At 39.8% G+C, this 22,878-nt stretch overlaps 1 protein-coding gene across 2 annotated transcripts in view; it reads left to right on the forward strand.

The window, feature by feature from the left end:
• LOC109038730 (facilitated trehalose transporter Tret1) overlaps positions 1 to 22,636 on the forward strand; it is a 31,770-nt gene extending 9,134 nt beyond the window's left edge. For both annotated transcript variants that reach the window (XM_019053902.2, XM_019053901.2), the window contains exons 3-7: positions 4,939 to 5,103; positions 9,833 to 10,048; positions 12,338 to 12,810; positions 15,533 to 15,790; positions 18,935 to 22,636. In XM_019053902.2, the coding sequence (XP_018909447.2) occupies positions 4,939 to 5,103; positions 9,833 to 10,048; positions 12,338 to 12,810; positions 15,533 to 15,790; positions 18,935 to 19,177 (1,355 nt within the window). In that variant the 3' untranslated portion in view covers positions 19,178 to 22,636. The remainder of the gene's footprint in view (positions 1 to 4,938; positions 5,104 to 9,832; positions 10,049 to 12,337; positions 12,811 to 15,532; positions 15,791 to 18,934) is intronic.
• Positions 22,637 to 22,878: the final 242 nt, after the last annotated feature.

Consider the following 22,878-nt stretch of genomic DNA (forward strand, 5'->3'; position numbering starts at 1 on the left):
GCTGAAGCGGTTTCCTTTTCGTATACGTTGCAATATTGCCACGCTAAGGAAAAACGCTGTATGAACATTCAAGAGTTGCCAAATTTCCTCTGATAAAACGTTTTTTAAGAAAAAAGCATGCACATTTTTCCTTGATATTGTCAGATATGTTAGATCGAAATGGGAACAATATTATCTGAAATATTAGAGGAAACATACTCACAACTTTCCCAGTGAATCAGTATATTATAAAAGGAAATTTGGCAACACGCGGAGGTTCATACGGCGTTTTTCCTTAGCACGGCAGAATACATAGGTGAATCAGGTCTTTTACCTCTTTCGCGCTTTAATTCCCTCCTCCCAGTAATTTTTTCATTCATGCGCGGCTTCTCAGTTTCTCAATCACCTTTCTACCTCTCTTCGTAGAATGCGGATTAAAATTCATGAACGGAGCGACTTGGAGAGAGATAACGATAAGTATCGAGTAATCTGTAGGGTGAAAAGTCAAACATGATATAAGAAAAGAAGAAGAAAAATATCAGAGGTTAATGTAAACTTACGATTTCTTGGAGCAGCAATTTTACTCGCCAGAACGGTAGCCGGCGGGTATCGCGTTTTTTTAAGCACATGTAGAGTTTGTCAAACAAGCATTTTCAGAGCTAAATTTAAGCTCAGTGTGAAGGGAGAAACAAAAAGAGGTCAAACCATTAGAGCTAACATTGGGACGCATTTTTTTAAAATTCTAGATCAAGTATTATACTGCCATGCTAAGGAAAAACGCCGCACGAGCAGTAGAACGTTGCCAAATTTCCTCGAAAAAAGAGGAATTTTTGAATAAAGTTATATGAATATTTTTCCTAACAATATTCAGACGTTTTAGATCAAATTACAAACGAAATCCTGTTTAAAATCGGAAGGAAAATATTCATTAAGTTTCCTAAAAATGCATGAGTTTTTGAAAGAAAGTGAGCAACGCCTGGTGGCTCTTACAGCGTTCTTCGGGATTATTATAAACTTCAATCTCCTTTTCTTTTAAATCATCAGTTTTCTTATTTCATACTTTTGATTTTCAATGAGAAAATAATAGACGTTCGCCTGAAATATTCGTCTACCTCGCGAAACGTGGTGCCCACAAACGGGCAAACCATTCACGCAGATTATGTTGGGAGCAGTGAATTGCGGATATTGCCAATGCGCTCATCATGATTTTAAAGTCAGTACCCTAAAGAAACGTTTAAAAAAAGCAAATTTGTACAACTATGCTTTTTGCTCCAGTAAAACATTTCAACATAACCATTGTGTGCTATAAACACTAGGTGGGTCTATAGGTTGATTTTATTCTGTCGAGCAACTAAACTAACTTCCCGACAACGCGTAGAGTATCAAGCGGAATTGAAGGCTCGTCAAATCGAAAAAGCGCTGCGATACGTAAGATGTCACGCAAAAATGACGGCGCGTTTGAGAGAGAGAACTGACAAGTTACACAATGGACAGTGCAATAAAGAAGCAGAATTTCTAGTCCAATTATGAAAGTACCTATCTATAATCAGTCCTTCTTGACTCCTTATTGCAAAATATAATAAAAACATGTATATATTCCGACTGTGAAACTAAACTGTAAAATTTCCGATTGGGTATTTACGTCAAAGCCGGGGAATTTACTTAGAATTTTAAGATATATACTTGTTTAAAGAGCTTTAAAATTTCGGTAGTTACTTTTTGATCATCTACAAATATTAATGTAAAAGATTACTATACATTGTGCTAGATTCTTTATTTACATAAAAATTATCAACCATTCTGCATTAAGGAAAAATTAAGCTCAGAATTTTTGCGAAGTTTTATCTTGAAATGCGTTTGTATTAAAACTTAGTAAGTGTTTACACTTCAGTAGCACCATTATTACAAATCCAGGGATATTATACGATTGCTGATTCCATATCGTAACATGTTATCTCGAGTATATTGTAATTGACAAAAGTGTGGTACGGATAAATACTCACTCAATAGAGGTTGTCAGATCTAAGGACGTCTCGTGACGTGTTTCATAAGCGTGTACCACCGCGCCATGTGTACAGTAATGACCGATTTTTTCAAAATCTAAAATGAAAAATCATTGCGAGGTGGCAACCTCCCACCCATGGGGCGGTAAAGACATGTGTTCCAAGTAGCATTTTACAACAGAAAAATCTCGATATGATGAAATTGGATTGCGATTTCTTCACGATTCCTGGGCGATGAAATCGCTAGGGTCATCAACATCTGGGCGACGATCCTCAATCTTGTCGCGATTTCATCTCTATAAAATCGCGTTCGGTAAAATCGAATATCTCAACTTATCACGATTTTTGGTTGACATTAGTATCGCGATAAATCGCTATCGATAAAATCTCGATTTTATTGCATCTTCATGCAATGAAATCGCAATTTATCACAAGTTTTAATCCGATATTATTGCAATAAACGTGGGTGAAATTGCCGTGCATTCTCCGATCAAATTGCACCTTACCAAGATCACTGCCACTTAGGGTTATGGGTGCTCACGAGGGGGAGGAGGGGGGTAGTAGAAATACCATTTTCAGTGTTACGTATTCTGAATGGCCCATAACCTAGCCTAATCCTCTTCTCAAAGAATCATCACTTATTTGCGCAAATCAATTTCGCGACGCCATGCATCCATAAAATGAATGGGTCTCCACCGAGGTTTGCAGCGGGCGCACCGCACAGTGGATCGAGTCAGTGGGAGAGGTCGGACATGATTTAAAAACTTTAAAATCTTGTATCTTCATTAATATGAAATGTTGATGCTTTAACCGTAGTTTCATTGGTTTCCTCGTGAAATTCTCTATGAAAAGTACCCCTAAAAATTATAATTGTGACGAAATAAACGTAAAATTTTACATTCGTTGTGAAAAATTTTATATGCGACTTTTTCCAAAAACTCGTCCTACTGTGGGGCGTCGCAGTTTCAGCCGAGAATAATGAGCCGGCTTACTTTCTAGGATGAATCTCGTGATCTTGGTTTTGAAGTATTCTCCGTCATTTATGTATTCCACTCCAAGATGTGGGTCACCTACTTATTTAACGTCCGTTGAGGCGCCATCAGTGGATAACCATCACCGGTACTCGAGGGGTTTTGAGATCATGCCATGATCAAATGCGGCAGGTTTTACGGTGTTTTATTGCACTGAGGAAACATTTTGGTCGGATCTAAAGGACCGTCTATTGAATGCTGCCGTGCTAAGGAAAAACGCCGTATAAGTCTCCAGGAGTTACCAAATTCCTTTGAATAATCGTGAATTTGCAGGAAAATTTAAGAATATTTTTCTTTCGATTTTTCGGTGGATTTTGTTAAAATTTGATCTGAATAGTCTGAAAATTTCAAGGGAAAATATTCATAACTTTCGCCAAAAATTAAATATTTTCTGATAGGATTTGGCAACATTCGAATGCTCATACCAACGTATTTCCTTAGCGCGGCAGGATAGTTCCGGCGATAGAATTCTTTCCCCGAAAAATAGAACTCTTGCTATCCCGAAGAGGATTTATAAAATTTTTTAAAGAACAATCGGCCCCATCCATTTTTTAATATTGAACATTTGCAAATATTTCCTTTTTCTTTTTCTATTCATTCTCCTGATAGCTCACTGGCTGCCATTCCTACTTTTGGCTTATTTTTAGCTATTGATTCGAATTAGTTTTCATTAAAAGATCTATTCGTTGCAGTACGGAAGAAATTCGCCACTTGGCTGGGACGCGAACCAAAGACTTATTGGCTTTGGGATTGATGTTCTATAGCAAACCTGGCTGGCTTGGAAATAGTGTTACTACAAAACCGAAATCTGATGCCATCAAATCATCGACTTATTTTGAATAATTTAAAAATTTAAATGCCCCTTCTAGATACTGAATATCGTACATTATGCACTTTTTACGAAACACATCCAAGTATAGTGCGATTTTGAAATATATTACACAGATCATCAACAGGGAAAGCTTCGTCCAATATTCCATCGCATTTTGAAAGTGAGACCATGACGCGATGTTTTTCGCGATTTTTTTTTTTTTTTTTGGAATCATCCATCACCATGTCAAAATAATTTATTCAAAATTTCAGTTGAAAAATTGAAGTTGAGACTAAATGGTAGATCCGCCCTCTCGAACACAAGTTTATATCCATGATATTTTATAAAACCTGTTTTTTTAAACTTACTCTGCAATGAAGTTCCATTTTGCTCATTTTGCGGCTCAACTACATTAGTTCAACCTATTTATAATCCAAAAAGCTCAATATAATCTTTAAACTCTATGAGTATACTTTTCCTGAAATCAAAGTTCTCTCAAATTGTCCGTGCCCCTGTTCAAAAATTAAGCATGAAAGATTAAGAAGATTTTATTTTTTAAAAGGAATTTTATTTAAATATAACATAAACTACTACAAGTATTTCCTAGTATCTATCTACGTGGCTGAAAACTGAAACTAAACAAATTGCATTAGTTTTACATGGTAAAACGATGATTATCTAAAAGAACAGTAATTGTAAAATTATCTGCCTTCTTTTTTAGAGATATTATAACATAAAGGTTTTTAGTTTAATGGTTTCGTATTCTTCCTTTCACACTCCATTCACACTCTCATTCATACCTTACAGACTACTTACAAGGTAAATCTTGATGGGATTTCAAAGGTCTCCCACCTTTTTAATCTTTTCACTAATATTGTACTATCTAAGAGGTTTAGAGCCTCTTCATTGACATGTTTTTCAACACGACATTCATATCTCTTCGTTGTCTCAGCAAGGACATGTCTAACTTAAGAAGAATACGAACGAAAAAAGTTCAATTTTCAGTTAGGTTTATATGAAAAGGTAGGTTACATTCTTATCACATATCAAGGAAATGTATGCGCTCCATGATCGATCAATCTTTTTACAAATGTATTTTTTATTTTTATTACAGCCACACTCGGTGCAGTAGCAATCGGTACCGTTCTTGGATGGTCTTCGTCAGCCTCGCCTTTCCTCAAGGGTGAAATCACGAACGTCACCTCAACCATAGATCCTCCGCTCTCAGTAGATGAATCAGCTAGAGTGGAGTCTTTCGTGGCTATTGGAGCCATCATGGGTGAGATATTTACTCTCCATTTGCCAAAAAAAAATCTCGTCATTTGTTACTGGATGCATGTCTTATAACATCCCACTGAGCCCACACTAAACCAAAGACCGTTGAATATTTTTTATGCATGGATAACAGGAAAATATGATTTTCCGAGGTCTAATCAAGGATTATTTTTATTCTTTTTTAAGGCTGATGATTCATAGAACTGATTTTTACCGGCTAAAAATTCACAGACTGTCACGATATATTGTTTGAATCGAAATTTATCCACACTAAAGAGGGTTGAAGTAGCGTAAAACTGGGAGAGCACTGATAAGGTGAAGCTTTGAGGGTGAAATGATTATGTCGATGGAATTGTCACGAAGGAGGAATTGTTTCAAAATAAATTACATTCTCGAGTCTGAGAGACGCTCATTCTCAAAAAGGAACTATCACTGAATTCATCTTATGCTGGACTATAAAAAAGCCTGATAATGAAAGATGCAGTGTACTGATTATACCAGTGGGTGTGCGTAAAAACTCAATCGTGGCTTGAATTTTTAATTGAGAAAGAGAAGGAGGGAAAAAGAGAGAGATATCTAAACATGGAAGTACAGTCGGCCCCGCTTAATTGGGACACAACCGTCCCAGGCGGTTTTGTCCCGATTGAGGGGTGTGCCGATAAAACGAAGTTTTTTGGTAGTATATAAAAGATTCCGTCCCGAGCGATTTTGTCCCAATAAAGCGGTTGTCCCGATTAACCAGTGTCCCAATTAAGCGGGCCGACTGTATATGGGAAATAAAGCGACTCTCTGGGAAAGAGGGTTGCTGTACTCTTAACACAGACTAACTAAGATGCAATTGATTATGAAGGTTCTTTAAAGGACCTTCATTGGACATGTTATTTCATTCAAATATTGTGACATTGACTCGAAAAATTCAATTTCTCACAAGAATACAACTGCAATTTCTGTCCATAATTTTATTGATTTTTTTGTATCATTACAAGAAAAATCAGACCAATCTCTAGTTACGAAACGGTAAGCACTGAAAAAAAATTCTCGGCGTTTCTACCAAGGTCCGTTGGTACCTTTACCATCTCACTTTTTTTACCAATTATTGGTAATTTTACCAAGACAGACTGGTAAGCTTACCTAAAAACCGGTATTTTTACTGTTTTTTTTCAGGTAAGAATACCAATTTTGTCGGTAATCGATTCCCGGTAACTTTGCCATTTTATCCCGGTAATTTCACCACAGTCGATAAAAAATATTGGCATTTTTACCGAGGTCCAGTAAAATCACCAAGAAAATTCAACAATTTTACCGAGATTTCTCGGTAAAATTACCAATTCCATAAATGGTAATTTTACCAAGAAAAAACTGGGATCAAATAGAACCCTGAATACTTGGTAATTTTACCCTTTTCTTAGTAAATACACCGAGATTTTTTTTTCAGTGAGCCCCACAAAATGCAATCGGAGAGTGGAAATTTTGCGGCGATGAAATGCAGTTACGTTCTTTCGTCTAAGGAACGAAAATTAATTCCAGGGACAAGGCGTGAATGATGAATTATCGATTTTTCTCCCAGTAGGAGCTGTGGTAAAGAATCGATTATTAAGGTGTTGGTGGCGGACAACTTGTTCATCGATCCTTTTCCATGAGGTTAAATGGCAGATAAACCGATAAGTCGCAAAGCAAACCACTCCATCATTGAAATCTAGATTTCGGGTTGAAATCGAGGTGTTAAGCGTCGCATGAGCCTAACTATTGTATAAAAACTGCACTGAAGCTTCAAGTGCGTTGCAAAATTTCATATGTTGAAATTGCTGCTACCTCTCGTTTCCGTATTTGTCCTGCGGCAATAAATTATGCAGAAATGAGATTTGGTTGAGATTCATCTATCACTGCGATCCCCTCTTGAGTCGTAAGCCATCGTGAAAATTTATGTCATCTAATTACCTTATAAATTCCGCGCCCGAGAAGTGTTTTTGTTGATCCTTGCGCTCGTCATAAAGTCGCTCCTCTGACGAAATGGCGTATCTCGATTTCCACGTGAACCCTATCCTCTATAAAACGCTATGCTTTCTGGGGCTCATGTAGGAATAGAGATACGCCCTTACGTCAGAGGAGCGACGATATACCACTTCAAATTCGATAAGATGAGCAAGCATTCCTACAATGCGTGCTCTTGACCAAAGGAGTCACCATCATGCTGCCATGCTAAGGAAAAAAGGCGTATGAGCCTTCGGACGTTGCCAAATTTCCCTCGATAAAACCGAATTCACAGGGAAAATTGTGAATATTTCCCCCCAAAATTTTCAGACAGTTTCGTGCGCAATTTATCAAAAATATCTGATAATTTCAAAGAAAAATGTGCATTGATGTCGTCATGAAAACATGTTTTATCAAGGGAAATTTGGCAACTCTTGAATGTTCATGCGGCGTTTTTCCTTAGCAAGGCAAATTGGATGTGTGTTCATGGTAAAATTTCAAAAAACAAGTTTGAGGCTCACGTTTCAGTCGAAGATTTTCGATTTAAGGTGGATCCAAAGGACCGCGGGTAACAGAAAGGAACCAAACCTCATCAGCTGTTGCCTTGTTTAACTGGGAAATTTAATTTTTTACAAAAAAAGTTTGTGCAGATTCCTTTGAAAATTGTGTGGAATTTGCTTCGCACTATGCAGAAAATTCACCAGGATTTGCACACAAATCTGCACGAAAGTTTTCGCGTAAAAATTAAAGTGCCCGATTCAATTTGGCAATAGCTGATGTGACTTGGTTCCTTTCTGCTTAACGCGGTCCAATGATGATTTGATTTTGTTTGAAAATAAATTATTTGGCCCACAAATAAAGTCACAAGGTGGTAAAATGGTGCTTAGTCTACACTATTCAACGGGGAGAGCGAGGCCAAAAAGTTCAAAAATTTTAATTTACAAAACTTTTTTTTGAAAATGTTTAAAAATACACTTTCCGGCCTTGCCGTCCCCGCAAAATAGTGTGAACCTAGCACTATTTCACCACCTAGTCATATACAGTTCGGGCCACATTTTTTAGTGATTTTTCTTAGTGTCACAAGTGCGGCCGAAAGATATTCTTGAAAATTAAATTTACATCCTATCGATCTGATATTTTGAAAAATTACCTTAATAAAATTCATGAGTAATGACGTATCGCAATAATGATAATAAATGATATTATTCACCCCGAGTGCACCTTAAATATCTCTATTTGTGAGATATCTCACGAGAAATACCGCGTGTGTCAACACCCATGTTCAAAAAAGCTCTCAAAGTTAAGGCCGTGAGGGAAGAGCACATGTGCTCTACAAGACCTTAATATTCCGTCAAACTTTCCATGCAGAGATAGAGCTAAGTACATTAACAGGGATGCCATTATCACGAGCAAAAAACTACTTATTCGATACTCGAAGTTCACACAAAGAGGAGCGACTCTGGTTTTCACCCCCACAATATCCATGGCCAAAGTGCAAAACCTCGTATCACCATCTGCGACGTTGCAGACTTCCCGTCATTTTTTATTTTTCCTTGAGAAAACCAGTCAACGTATTTCCTTGAAAACTTCCTTGATTTTTCCCACCTGTTGGCAGAATGTTTTCTTTAAATTTCAAACAATTTTGGCTTGCTTCCCTTTGTGAAAATAAAGGAGGGACCGAAATTTTGGAACACAGCAATGGAGATATGTGTTTTTGCACTTGGGCTAACGATATCTTTGCTTAGAGAGAGGGAGAATTGGACTGAGCTAAGGGTATAGTTAAAGGTTCCCAAGTACCATTTTTCAACGAAAAAATCCCGATAATTTGAGAGTAAGTTGCGACTTTTTTACGATTTTTTTACGATGAAATCGAAATTTTATCTCAATTCATCACGATTTTTTGTTCGATAATATCGCGCTGAGTCGCCGTTGATAAAATCACCATTTTATTGCACTTTTATGCGGTAAAATCGCAATTTTGACCCGATAATATTGCAATAAATCGGCATTGATAAAATCGCGGTACATAAACCGATCAAGGCGCAACTTATCTCGATCACTGAGACTTGGGTTATTGAGCGGGGACGAGTTACCTCATCTGGGTCCTCGCAAAATTTTACTGAGACCTCGGTGAAGAAAGCGAATATCCCTGCTTTTTGCAGAATATCCACTACTCCAGGTTCAGTTGCCGGAGCTACGGGTGCTACACCCGGAACTTTCGGCCTCTCAGCCCGAAACGCACGTTATATCTATCCAGTCCGTAAGTAGGGCTTTCACAGCCCAAGTAGGAGGGATCGCGAAAAGTTTGCGATTTGACTGGAGAATGTTCGCGATTCCATCGACGTTGATTTATTGCAATGTTATTGGCTAAAAAATTATAATAAATTTTGAACGCGATGCAATAGAGATAAAATTGCGACAAAATTGCGGATAATCGCTCAGAAATTGATGATCCTAGCTATTTAATCGCCAAAACATCGTGAAAAATCGCAACTTCATTTCTAAAATATGGCGATTTTCCCGTTGAAAAATGCTACTTAGGAGCATGGGCGTAGCTAGGGGAGTCCTGGGGGGCCTGCCCCCCCCCCCCCAGAAAAACGGGATCCTCCATTCCTCACCCCCCCCCCCCCTCTCTTCACCACGAGAGGTGGTCCCATGCCCCCCCCCCCCCCCAGAGAACCCCCAGCTACGCCCCTGCGTAGGAGCCGAATTTCCTTTCCAGTGTATTTATTGATCATTTCTTCCTTCTTCTAAATCTTCAGGAGCACTGCCGGCCGGATACTTCGCGGACTTGCTCGGTCGAAAGACTTTGATCGCCGCCCTGACCCTTCCTTTCCTGCTGAGTTGGATCATGATTCTACTGGCGAAAGTTGCGTGGCTTCTGTACGTCGCTAGGATCTTGGCTGGAATAGCGACGGGTGCCACTTGCACTGTTGTCCCCATGTACATTTCAGAAATCGCCGAGCTTTCCATCCGAGGTAAGTTCGAATGCAGCTGAATAAAGCATGGTTTCCCGGGTTTTGAGGTCCGACTGCCGCTCAGTGGATCGAGTCAGTGGGAGAGGTCGGACAAAATTTGGAAACTTTAAACGCTTAAAACTCCGTTTATACACACTGAAAACAAATCTTTACTAAGAAAAGGGTAAAATTACCAAGAGTTCAGGGTTCTATTTAATCCCAGTTTTCTCTTGGTAAAATAACCATTTGAAACGCCGAGAATTTTTTTCAGTGCAAAACTTTGAGGTTTTAAAAGTGGTTTTATTGGTTTTCTCGTAAAATTTTCCGCTAAAAGCACCCCTTGTTAAAAATGTGACGAAATAAACATCAAAAGATGCAATTTTAGTCATAAATTCCTTGTCCGACCTCTCTAATTGACTCAATCCACTGTGTGCCGGCTGAATGGAAAAGCTAAATTTTACATTCTATCAAACGGGCCTATAGGCCAACTGAATGCTGCACTCACGAGCCGTGGGAATGGGAAAATAGCGGGTGAAGGATAATTGTGCTCGAATGAGTTTATTCCCTCTGTAGGTATTCAAATTTTCATCTTTATATGCTGAATTGGACGTATTTCTACCAAAAAAAAACTATAGACGAGTAAAAAAGATGGGATGTGCTCTAGAAAGCTGCATAAGAAACGATGTTGAAGTGGGCGTGATTCACTTTGGAGACATGGAAAAGCTGGATTTTACATTCTGTCAAACGGACCTATATGCCAACTTAATGCCGCAGCACTCATGAGCCGTGGGAATGGGAAAATAGCGTTGTGGACACTTGGACAGGGCTCATGAGTTACAGTCGAGAGAGAGCTACAACGGAGACGGCTTCGTTGCCGCTGACGTCACTGGCGCTTCATAGTTCCCATTCGTTCTCATGGTCCTCAACTAACGAGCACACCCCTTATTTCCCACCTGTCGCTGGTTCCGTTCGGCGAAAATACACTGGAAAATACCACATTGGATCTAGAGTCCAGACTCTTGAAAACATTGACAAGAAAAAGGACTCTTGATTCAATCAGATTTAAGCTTAAATCAAAAGGAAATCCGCTCAAATTAAGAGGCTTGGTTCTTGATTTAAGCTTAAATCTGATTGAATTAAGAGTATTTTTTCTTGTCGATGTTTTTAAGAGTCTGGACTCTAGATCCAATGTGTTTTTTTTTTTCCAGTGTACGCCCGAGTGAAAGATGAAGCTTTTTAGACAAAGAGGACAAGGGGAAAAACGATCGTGTTGGTTGAAACGGGCGGTTCTTTTAGACTACGGAGGAACATGATGGTCGAACTATGGGGTCTCTCGTGAGTTGCCGTTAGTTAGTTTATTATTTATTTTCTTTGTCCATTGCAACCGTAACCATTTTCAACAATCGACTCGTCCCTTTTTCCTTTTGTCTATCAGTTTCAATAGTCAGCGAGCAGAGCGGAGGATTAGGAAAAAATTTCCCTGGCGAGGTTTTTTATGAGAGGGATTTCGGCAACGTTCTCCCGCGGTCAAACGAACTCAAAGGCCCAAAGGCCGAGCCCAACGCGGCCCAAGAGCCACGGATCTGAGGGCTGCGACACATGCTCGATTCGTAACGCCTTTTGAGCCGGTGACATACTTGTTGTCTCTATCCTGTTCTTCCGCTCTCAGATTTATCGTCTAATTTGTCGGTCGTTTGTCAAATTTTGATCCAGTTTCAAGTGACAAGTGGCGTCACGGTCACGGTGGACGGTAGACGGCGGATGGTCAATGTCAAAAGTCAACCCTCGTCGAACCCCCCCCCCCCACCCGCGACCCCGTCACTCTCCCTTCCATTCACTTTCGATTTTCCAGACCCACCCCAGATTTTTTTGTTTTTTTGTGAGCCAATGGCCGAGATTTCTCGGTAAAATTACCAATTCCACAAATGATAATTTGACCAAGAAAAAACTGGGATCAAATAGAACCCTGAATTCTTGGTAATTTTACCCTTTTCTTAGTAAATACACCGAGATTTTTTTTTCGGTGTGGTCGGAAATGCGGGCCATTACTATAAGCGCTGTAATGGAGCTCATGCATTCTACCACAGTCGATAAAAAATATTGGCGTTTTTACCAAGGTCCAGTAAAATTACCGAGAAAGTTCAATAATTTTACCGAGATTTCTCGGTAAAATTACCAATTCCACAAATGATAATTTTACCAAGAAAAAACTGGGATCAAATAGAACCCTGAATTCTTGGTAATTTTACCCTTTTCATAGTAAATACACCAAGATTTTTTTTTTCAGTGTACCAACTCTCCGTGTTTCAGGTACCCTAGGCGCGTACTTCCAGCTGATGATCACACTCGGGATCTTCTACGCGTACGTGTACGGCTACCTGGTCCGCTTCGCCGTGTTGAACATCCTCTGCGCGCTGATCCCGATCGCCGGCTTCTTCATGTTCATGTTCGTGCCGGAGTCGCCCAAGTACCTGCTCATGAGGCAAAAGAAGCAATCGGCTGAGAAGTCCCTCCGCTGGCTCCGGGGCAACAAGTACAACATCAAGCAGGAGATCGAGACGCTCCAGAATGAGATCGCCAAGTCATCCCGGACGAAGGTTTCCTTCAAGGACCTCGTCGCCACCAAGGTCGCCTTCAAGAGCGTCAACATCGCCCTCGGCTTGATGGTCTTCCAGCAGTTGTCCGGGGTCAACGCGGTCATCTTCAACATGAACGCTATTTTCATGGCGTCGGGCAGCACCATCGAACCGGCCATCTGCAGTATTATCATCGGTGCCATCCAGGTGTGTGCCCAATTTTTTTTAGGATCCTTACACTGAAAAAAAAGTTACCTGTATAGACATACCGTCCGTTCTGGGCTCAGTGGCCGAAAGTACCGGGTGCTGCGGGCCGATTATTGAAATTGATAGACAAAGCTATAGACAAAGAAGACATAGGGGGTATAAAACAATCGTATTGGTTGAAATGGGTGGCTCTCATAGACTAAGGGGAAAATGATAGACTAACTGTTGGGTCTCTCGTGGGTTGCCGTTAGTTAGTCTATTACCTACCTCCTTTGTCCATTGCAACCACCCGCTTTCACCAATAGGATCTCTCCATAACTCTTTTGTCTCCTTTGTCTATAGCTTTGTCGATCAATTTCAATAATCAGCCCGCAGGAGCCGTAGCTTCGATTGCTCCGGGTGCTGGAGCCATAGCATTGATTACTGCGGGTACTGGAGCCGTATAGCTTCGATTGCTCTGGGTGCTAAAGCCATAGCTGCGTTTGCTCCGGGTGCTGAAGCCGTAGCTTCAATTGGATTGCATTTAGCAATTTGGAACTAAAAATTCTGGCTCTTCTGAAAAAAACACTTATGTGCATAAGGAAACTGATGGCACATACGTTGTTTTTATACCGGGCTAGGATTTATAGTTCCAAATTGCAAAATGTAGTCCAATTGTCCCGGGTGCTGGAGCCGTTGCATCGATTACTCCGGGTACTGGAGCCGTATAGCTTCGATTGCTCTGGGTGCTAAAGCCATAGCTGCGTTTGCTCCGGGTGCTGAAGCCGTAGCTTCAATTGGACTGCATTTAGCAATTTGGAACTAAAAATTCTGGCTCTTCTGAAAAAAACACTTATGTGCATAAGGAAACTGATGGCACATACGTTGTTTTTATACCGGGCTAGAATTTATAGTTCCAAATTGCAAAATATAGTCCAATTGTTCCGGGTGCTGGAGCCGTTGCATCGATTGCTCCGGGTGCTGGAGCCGTAGCTTCGATTGATCCGGGTGCTGGAGCCGTAGCTTCGATTGATCCGGGTGCTGGAGCCGTGGCTTCGATTGATCCGGGTGCTGGAGTCGTGGCTTCGATTGCTCCGGGTGCTAAGCCCGGAACTTTCGGTCTCTGAGCCTGGAACACGGACGGTATGTCTAGATAGCCCGTAAGTACGGCTTCCAAGGCCGGAGTTTTTTTTTCAGCGTAGGTTTTAGTTGCGCGTGCGGCGCTGACATTATGAGGTTGGCCATATTTTGGACAAAACTTTGCAACGGAGGCTGTCTTCGATAAAAGGGCGTATGAGACTTCCAATGCTGCTAAGATCGTGCAAAGTAGTTCTCTAGTTGTAAGTCACTTATCCTGAAGTTCTACTAATTTTCTCCTGAATTTGCTCCGAGTTTTACTCATACTGCTGTAAGGAAGTATATCAACTGTGAAAAATTTCATCTGCCGCAAACTTTTTTAAAAAATTCCCCAATTTTAGCCACATTGCGAGTCTCATACGCGCCTTTCACCAAAAAATGCCTCCTAATAATACATATGCTGTTTCTTAACTGAGCCAGAAAGTATGGTTCCGAATTGCAAAACGTAGTCCAATTATTCCTAAACATATTACCCTGCTCGGGAAGAACACATTTTATCAAGGAAACATGAATTTACCAGCATGGCGTTATTCTAAAATCCCATCCTTGCAAAAAAATAATAGCGAAAATTTAAATACATACGAGGATACGCATGAAAATTATCTGTAAGACGCCATTTAAGACTATAAGATTTTGTCATTTGGGACTTGGGAAATTTTCATCCGAAAATTATCTCCGGAAAACAACAGGAGGTCCTGACGTTTCGTCGGAATATTTCTTTAGGAAAACGTTTGGAAACTCTCTTAGGGAAAACTCTCTTTCAGCCAAAATTAGAGTTGATTTTCTGCCCAAGCGCTGTTCATAGATATCGCGCCTTTCCTCAATAATAAGGCATTAACCTAAAGTGGCATTTTTCAACGGAAAAATCGCAAAAATTGGAAATTAAATTAGGATTTTTGGCGATAATATCGCTAGGATCATCAACACTTAAGGAATTATCCTCGATCTTGTCGCAATTTTATCTCTAAAAAATTGCGTTCGATAGAGTCAAAATTTTATCTCAGTTCATCACAATTTTTCGTCAGCTATAATATGGCGATAATATCGCGATTTTATAGCAAATTCATGCGATTAAATAACGATTTATCCCAGGTTTTTATCCGACAATATAGCAATAAATCGACCTAGCTAAAATCGCGACACACTCCGATCAAATCGAAACTTGCCGCGATCACTGCTACTCGGCGAGGGGGTCCTGACTCCTGACGTTTTGTCGGGAATTTTCCTCAAAAGAACGTTTAGAAACTGTCTTAAGGAAAACGCTAGCTAAAATCAAAGTTGATTTTCTCCCGAAGCATTGTTCACAGACACTCACTGGAAAAAAAAGAATCTTAAATTTGCCGCCAAGAAGTATTTCTTCTTAAATCAAGAATATTGCTAGTTAATATAAGCTACTTTTTTGCTTAACCCAAGCATTATTTTTCTTGAATCAAGAAAAAGTCAGCTTAAAGAAAGATAAAGAAAATTCTTCGCGGCAAATTCAAGAATTATCATGCTTGATCCAAGCTACTTTTTTTTCAGTGATGTCTTTCTTTGGTAGGGCAGGAAATGAATCATATTTTTCGTGTTTTCTAATTATCTGGTTGCTTCTCCTGTGTTTCCTTAGGTAATCGTAACGTTCTTTTCCTCGATACTGATCGACAAAGCCGGTCGGAAGATCTTGCTCCTGATCTCGCTGGGTGTGAGCACGCTCTCTCTGGGTGTCCTGGGTTACTACTTCCACCTGAAGAACAGCGGCGAAGACGTCAGCGGAATCGGCTTCATCCCCCTCATCTGTCTGATTCTCTTCATCGTCGTCTTCTCTCTGGGACTGGGGCCCATCCCGTGGATGATGTCCGGTGAAATCCTCGCGGCCGAGATCAAGGTAATGAAACTCTTCGATGGTAAAATTATGCTGGGTCCACACTATTTTCAGAGGAAAACAAGGCCAACGAATTCAAAAATTTCAATGGAGATGTTGCATGTGTGAGGAATTTGCGATTTGACCATTGATCCTCATGGAGAAGTTTGCGAAAAACACGATGGTGCCACTGGTTTTTTCTGAAATCAACTCCCAAGCTCAAAAAAAGCTCTCAAGTTGAGGCCAAAATGGAGGGGATATCCCGCCCTACCCTGAGAGTCCACGTCTACATCAAAATAAACTCTCCATGCAAAGATAGGGAGCAAATACATTAGCAGGGTTGCCGTGTTCTCAGTTTTGGAGTCCCCAAATAAAGTGGCAACCCTAAATGTATTTGCTCCCTATCTTTGCATGGATAGTTTGTTTTGATGTAGATGTGGACTCTCAGGGTAGGGTGGGATATCCGATATCCCCTCCATTTTGGCCTCAACTTGAAAGCTTTTTTTGAGCTTGGGAGTTGATTTCAGAGAAAACCAGTGGCACCATCGTATTTCTCACGAACTTTTACATAAGAAGCAACAGTCAAATCGCGAATTCCTCACACATGCAACATCTCCATTAGAGTCAAACAATTTTTGAGCTCTAATGCATGAGTACTAGTACAAGACTGAGGTGAAATAATTATTCCAATACTTCGTTTCTCTGTGACAGTTGAAACGTTGTCTCGTGAACTAATTATTTTATAACATAACCGAGTTTTACTATGAGTAAACGTCTAGACGTGTCATTTCAAACATTGAATATTGCCTCCTTGCAAAGTAAGAACACCGTATGAACCTTCAGACGTCGCCATATTTTTTTCGAAAAGATGAATTTTTAGGGAAATGTGTAAATATTTTTCTTCAAATTTTTCGAATTATTTTATTCGTAATCAGACTTAAATTATCTAAAAATTTAAAGAGAATATATGCATAACTATCCTCAAAAAGAAACGTTTTATCGTATTAAATTGTAAATTCGATAGTCCCCGAATGTTTATATGGTCATCTACCGTGGTAAAGGAGAACGCCGCATGAGCCCTCAGATGTTGCCTAATTTCCTTTGATAAAATACGAATTTCCAGGAAAATTTGTAAATCTCTTTCCCCCAATTTTTCAGAAAGTTTAATGTGAAACTTAATCTAAAATATCTGAAAATTTCAAGGAAAGATACTCATAATTTTTTTATTCCAAAATAAATATTTTTTCACATACTATCTGGCAACGTTCGAATGTTCATACGGCGTTTCTTCTTAGCGCAGCAGAGTTTGTGCTTAGCACGGCAAATTGGTTGGTCTCAATCATAGAATACATAGGGTCGTAATATGATGAAGTGACTTGGAGTCATGTTCTGGTCCTATGTTCCATGTTCAGGACGGGTTCCAAGATCGATTTGCGCCGAGATTCGGTCACCTTGTCGATACATTTTCGATATAAAATGGCAACGTATAATACGTGATAATTCATAACGTTCTTTATTTACATCGGATGATCTATTGCCGGTAAGGTGCCCGTGTATCGAAAACAATCGATCGTGTATTAAAATGATGCCCAGCGCCGCACAGAAGTCCTGGAATCCGTTGACTGGAAAATGCTTAAAACCCAAGTAGCATTTTTCAACGGAAAAATCGGGATATATTGCAATTTTATCGGCGATAAAATCGCTAGGATCATAAAATCTGAGCGGTTATCCTCTATCTTATCGGGATAAAATCGCGATTTTCTCGACAGGCTATTTATCGCGATATGTTCGAAATAAAAATCGCGATAAATGGCGATTTAATTTAGATTTTATCGACACAAATTGATCACGATATGCCTTAGCACGATGCCATGCCAAGTTTCCTTTCCATACCTATCTCTGTCCATCAGCACCTTTTTTTTTACCTTTTCAACCCCGCGCCAGGCGCCACCCTTGTCCTTGGCGCCGCACCGCGCCGCAACCTCGTGAACTTCTTCTTCCATATCTACCCCTATTCACTAGCCTAGCCGCCTAGCGCCTGGCTCACCTATTCATCTTTTCATCTTATTTTCTTTTAGCGCCTTTCCACCTTTCCACCCCCGCGCCAGGCGGCTTCCTTTTCCGCGGCTCTGCGACCTTGGCATTCTTCCTCTACCTGTTTCTTCACGTCTTTTTCTTCATGATCATCATCCCTTGGCCAGGCAGCCAACGGACTCTGATTTCGGCCATAGTTCGCGAGGTCGCGACGCCACGGACAAGGGTGGCGCCTGGCGCGGGGTTGAAAAGGTAAAAAAAAGGTGCTAACATAGGTGGACAGAGATAGATATGGAAAGGAAACTTGGCATGGTATCGTGCTAAGGCATATGTAGGAACACTACAGAACCAAAAATTGCGATGTGTAGCGATTTAATCGCCATATACCGCACTTTTTAATGCGATAACATCTCGATATATTGCCTCCGATATAATGGACCACTAGACAAGGTACAAACTGAAACATTCTGATACATGTTTCTTACTCAGAATTTCACGCAGAATATGATTCGCGCCACGAAAATTACTGAAAACAACTCCTAACGGAGATATTAACGTTTTTATTTCACATTGATTACGAGGAATTTGAACTGCCCGCTGACAAGAAACTCAAAGCTCCACGTGAGTCAAATCGCGCACTACAAAAGTTTCAGCAAGCTTCTCAATCGAGCAATGTTCATTTCCCACCATGTGTTTTTCAAACTATAAGTAATTTGCTATAGCTGAGCCGAAGCATCAAGATTGAGGTTGCCAGATTTATTTATCGCAGAGACGTTCATGATAAACGTTTAGCGCGCGATGTGAATCACGTAAAGCATTGAGTTTTCATGAGCGGGTGGTTTCAATTCCCGCACCAAGAATCATTAAATATCTTCGGAAGGAGTTGATTTCGGTAATTTTCGTTTTGCGCAGCGTATTTTACGTGAAATTTTGGTGAAGAAATATGTATCAGAATGCTGAAATTAGTACCTTGTCTAGTGGTCCATTGCGATAACCAAGCGATAAAATCGCTATTTATCGCGATCACTGCTACTTGGGAAGTGGCGCCAGCTCCTTCTTTCTTATTAGCACTCTATGTACTCTTTGGTCCCAATCGAGCTTTCCTTCTGATGTTTTCACTTTTTTTGACTGCAGGGTCTGGCGAGCAGTCTGGCGACGGCGTTGAACTGGACGCTGACGTTCGTGGTGACGCGGTCGTACGCGCCGATGGAGAAGACGCTCGGGACGGACGTCACGTTTTGGCTCTTCGCCTGCATTTGCGCCATCGGCTTCGTCTTCGTCGTCCTCATCGTTCCCGAGACCAAGGGCAAGACCGTGGACCAGGTTCAACAGCTCCTCGCTGGCAAGAAGCCCGTCCGCAAGAACGGACTTGTCTAGGCCGTCCACCCGGCGGAGCGCGGAGGCGGCTTAAACGAGCTTCGTTAAGCCACGCTTTCACGGGACCCGAACGACACGAGTGAGGTCGGGTCGGGCCATCACTGAAAAAAATTCACGGTGTTTTTACCAAGGTCCGTTGATACCTTTACCATCTCACTTTTTTTACCAATTATTGGTAATTTTACCGAGACAGACTGGTAAACTTACCAAAAAGTCGGTATTTTTACTGTTTTTTCAGGTAAGAATACCACTTTTATTGGTAATCGATTCCCGGTAACTTTGCCATTTTATCTCGGTAATTCTACCACAGTCGATAAAAAATATTGGGGTTTTTACCAAGGTCCAGTAAAATTACCGAGAGAAAGTTCAATAATTTTACCGAAATTTCTCGGTAAAATTACCAATTCACTATAATGGTACTTTTACCGAGAAAAAACTGGGATCAAATAGAACCCTGAAATCTTGGTAATTTTACCCTTTTCTTGGTAAATACACCGAGATTTTTTTTCAGTGCAGGGTGGCAAAATTTCATGGAAAATAAAATCTCGAAATTTCACGTGAAATATTTCATGAAACACAAGAAAATTATTAAAGATATCGAAAAATACCGGTTCCTTGTCTGCCGTACCAAGGAAGAACGCCGTATGAGCCTTCAAACGTTGCCTTATTTCTTTCGTTAAAGGTCGAATTTACTGAGACAATTGTAAATATTTTCCTCGATTTCTTACACAATTTAGTCCAAAATACCTAAAAATTTTGAGGAAAAACATGGATAAATTTCGTCAAAAATATCTGCTTCATCGAGGGAAATTCAGCAACTCTCGAATGTTTAAACGGCGTTCTTCCTTGGTGCGGCAGTTTTCATGTTCCGCAAAATGTAAAAATTGTGACTCTCCTCTAGTTTTGTGTGTTTGAGTGCGGGTTGCATACTCCAGCCCCTGAAAAATATGAAATATATCACAGCTCCGTGATATTTCATTAAATATTTCACTGAAATTGCCAATCTTCCGTTTCTTCATTACGTTTTATGCCACCCTCGGCCGGGCAGCAGATTCGCGTGCCTGAAGTAGAGTATTTTTAAAGGGAGAAAATGGGGACTGCGGTTACCACCTCTGATAGGCTCAGCCATCCTAGACCAAAAGGAGCCTCCTAGAGCCCAAGCATGACGGACTTTGTAAGTAAACGTAGGACAAAATTACTCAAAATGTAGTTTAATTTGCGACGCAACCAGAACTTTGCTCAAATGCAATATTACGACGTATTAATTAGTTTTACGGCTTAAGTGCAGTTGAGGATAACCATCAAAAATTGGCGATGACCCTCCCCCTCCACTCCCTCCCATCATTTAAATCCAAATAAAGCGCTGCCATTTTTCGGCTCGAAGCCTTCCATTGGGCCCAGTGTTCACAGTCTCCCCATAAAGGTACTTTAGTTCAAATGCGATGATTTTTATCCTGTTACTACTCTGCATTTCTAAGGATAACATTCGTATGAGCCTTCAGGCGTTGCCATATTACCTCTGAAAAAACACAGAATTCCTGGCAAACTTAAGAATATTTTTTCTTCTATTTTTAGGACAATTTTGTTCGCAATGTTTCCCAAAGTTCCTGAAAATATAAAATATCATATTCTTATTCATCCCTAAAAATAAACGTTTTACGGGAGGAGATTTGGCAACTCTCGAATTTTCATACGGTGTTTTCCCTTAGCACGGCAGTAATCAACAAATGATTTGCGTCGCACGCACGTCTATGAAACCGGGCGAGTTTGAAATCGGTGCACCTGGATGCGCAAACCTGCTGCGCTACAAACCTCGCGCCGTGTCCCGCTCTGTGGAACCGTGGCTTTTTCACCGAGGCTTCGAATTGCGAATCAGCAGAGATTAAGAGATAAATCGACCTCCTACGCCTTAGAAGGACCTCAAAGACGACTATAAAGGGCCTGAAATGGCTGATTTTGCGCTGAAAGAGAAACGCTATAAATTTATTGAATCTAATAGTGCACATTGACTTATGACACGAGTAAAAGAACCTCAGTCTTGTACGAAGGTAAAAATTGAGTTATTGATACCAAGTATGATGATTCTGGTTTTTATTTAGAAGCTGGGAAATTTTACTGATTTTAGTGTAAATTTTAAGAGTACTTGCCACTCACTTTGAAGTTGATTTTGACATGTTCAGCACGTCACATCAAACTTATTCTGTGCGATAAAACATGTTTCATGGTACGGAATTACATGTTCAAACAAATATGCTCACTATTGTATTTGGTCTTTTTATCGCGGTTAATTTTTCGGTTTGCATCTGAGCTTTTCCTTGTATTGTCATTTAATCAGATTCTCTTATCTCTGCGTCGCATTTTCCAGTTTCTGTGCACAAAGAAAAGGTTACAAATTAGTCTCTGAAATTTATACATTCCTATTACTTACTCAAAATTAATGCTCAAATGTGCCTCGGTCGCAGCAGACTTATCTTGATTAATTTCATACGAGAGCACCAAAGAAACATTTGGTTTTCATTTTTCAAAAGCGGTAAAACGAAAAGTTGAGTTTCATATTATTTTCATTTCGTCAATTTAAAAAAAGAAACAGTGGAATCAAAGCAGATCATCTTTTGTGCTCCACAGTGTTATTATATTACTAATCCTGTGATAATAAGATGAAACTACCCCTAACAGTAAGATATTTCTTTAATGAGAAATGTTTTTCTCGATGCAATTATGCATGTATTAATACACGACCATAACAAAGTTTGCTTCAGATTGGAGACAATTCAAACAACCAATTTTTTTAAATTTTGGAGTCAAATTCTGAAGTACTGCAGCAAAATTTTTCAATTGAAAACGAACAACGAGTGAGAATTTGAATTCAAAAATCACTGCTCTTGCGTTTGCACCATCTTATAGGTGAGTTTGAAAGAAAACCAGACTTGGATGGTTGCATGACTTGTGTTCGCAATTGAAATGAAATCTCATATTGTGCAATGAAGCCTTTAAATTTAGTGTGCTAGTATTATCGATAACTCTACACCAATCCAAATCCTCCCAGGTTCCTTAATATTACTAATAAACAACATAAATTTATTAGTTACGCAGGACTGATTTTCTGCGATCCATTATGATGGCTTCAAAGAAATCTTTTGCCAGCCATCGTTCAATGAAAAATTTCTCACCGTTTCATCCTGGCGCACACCTTTAATCTATTCTGACCAAAGTTGAAAACGCTCTCTTTGAAATAAATAAGAACTTCATTAAAATAACGTTTTTATGTCTGTGCGCCACTAAATAACATTGATTGATTTTTACATAATATTAAGAATAAATTATTATAATCTAGTGTTTAAATTTCGATAATTTATTACGTATACCATAAGACTTTTTATTGTTAAGTATTGTTAAGTTTGTTCTTTAATGAAGTTAGTCATGTATGAAAGAGGTTTTTATAAAATTGGTTCAAATCAATCGTTCATTTTTTCCACCCCTTCTAAGAAAAATGGTAAAATCAGGCATTTTATCAAATGCCTAGGCTGACAGTCAATTTTTCAAAGGTTACGAGGGTTATGTTTTCACGGAGATCTCTCGAATTTCGAATATCTGAAGTGTGAAAATCCATAAAAGTACAGACTGGTATTGTAATTCCCGTTCCGAAATGCTCCTCATATTTCTGCAACCGTCCAAATTATAAAAACTATTTATTTTATAGA

This window comes from Bemisia tabaci, chromosome 8 (genome assembly GCF_918797505.1).
Source record: "Bemisia tabaci chromosome 8, PGI_BMITA_v3".
Classification (NCBI taxonomy): Eukaryota; Metazoa; Arthropoda; class Insecta; order Hemiptera; family Aleyrodidae; genus Bemisia; species Bemisia tabaci.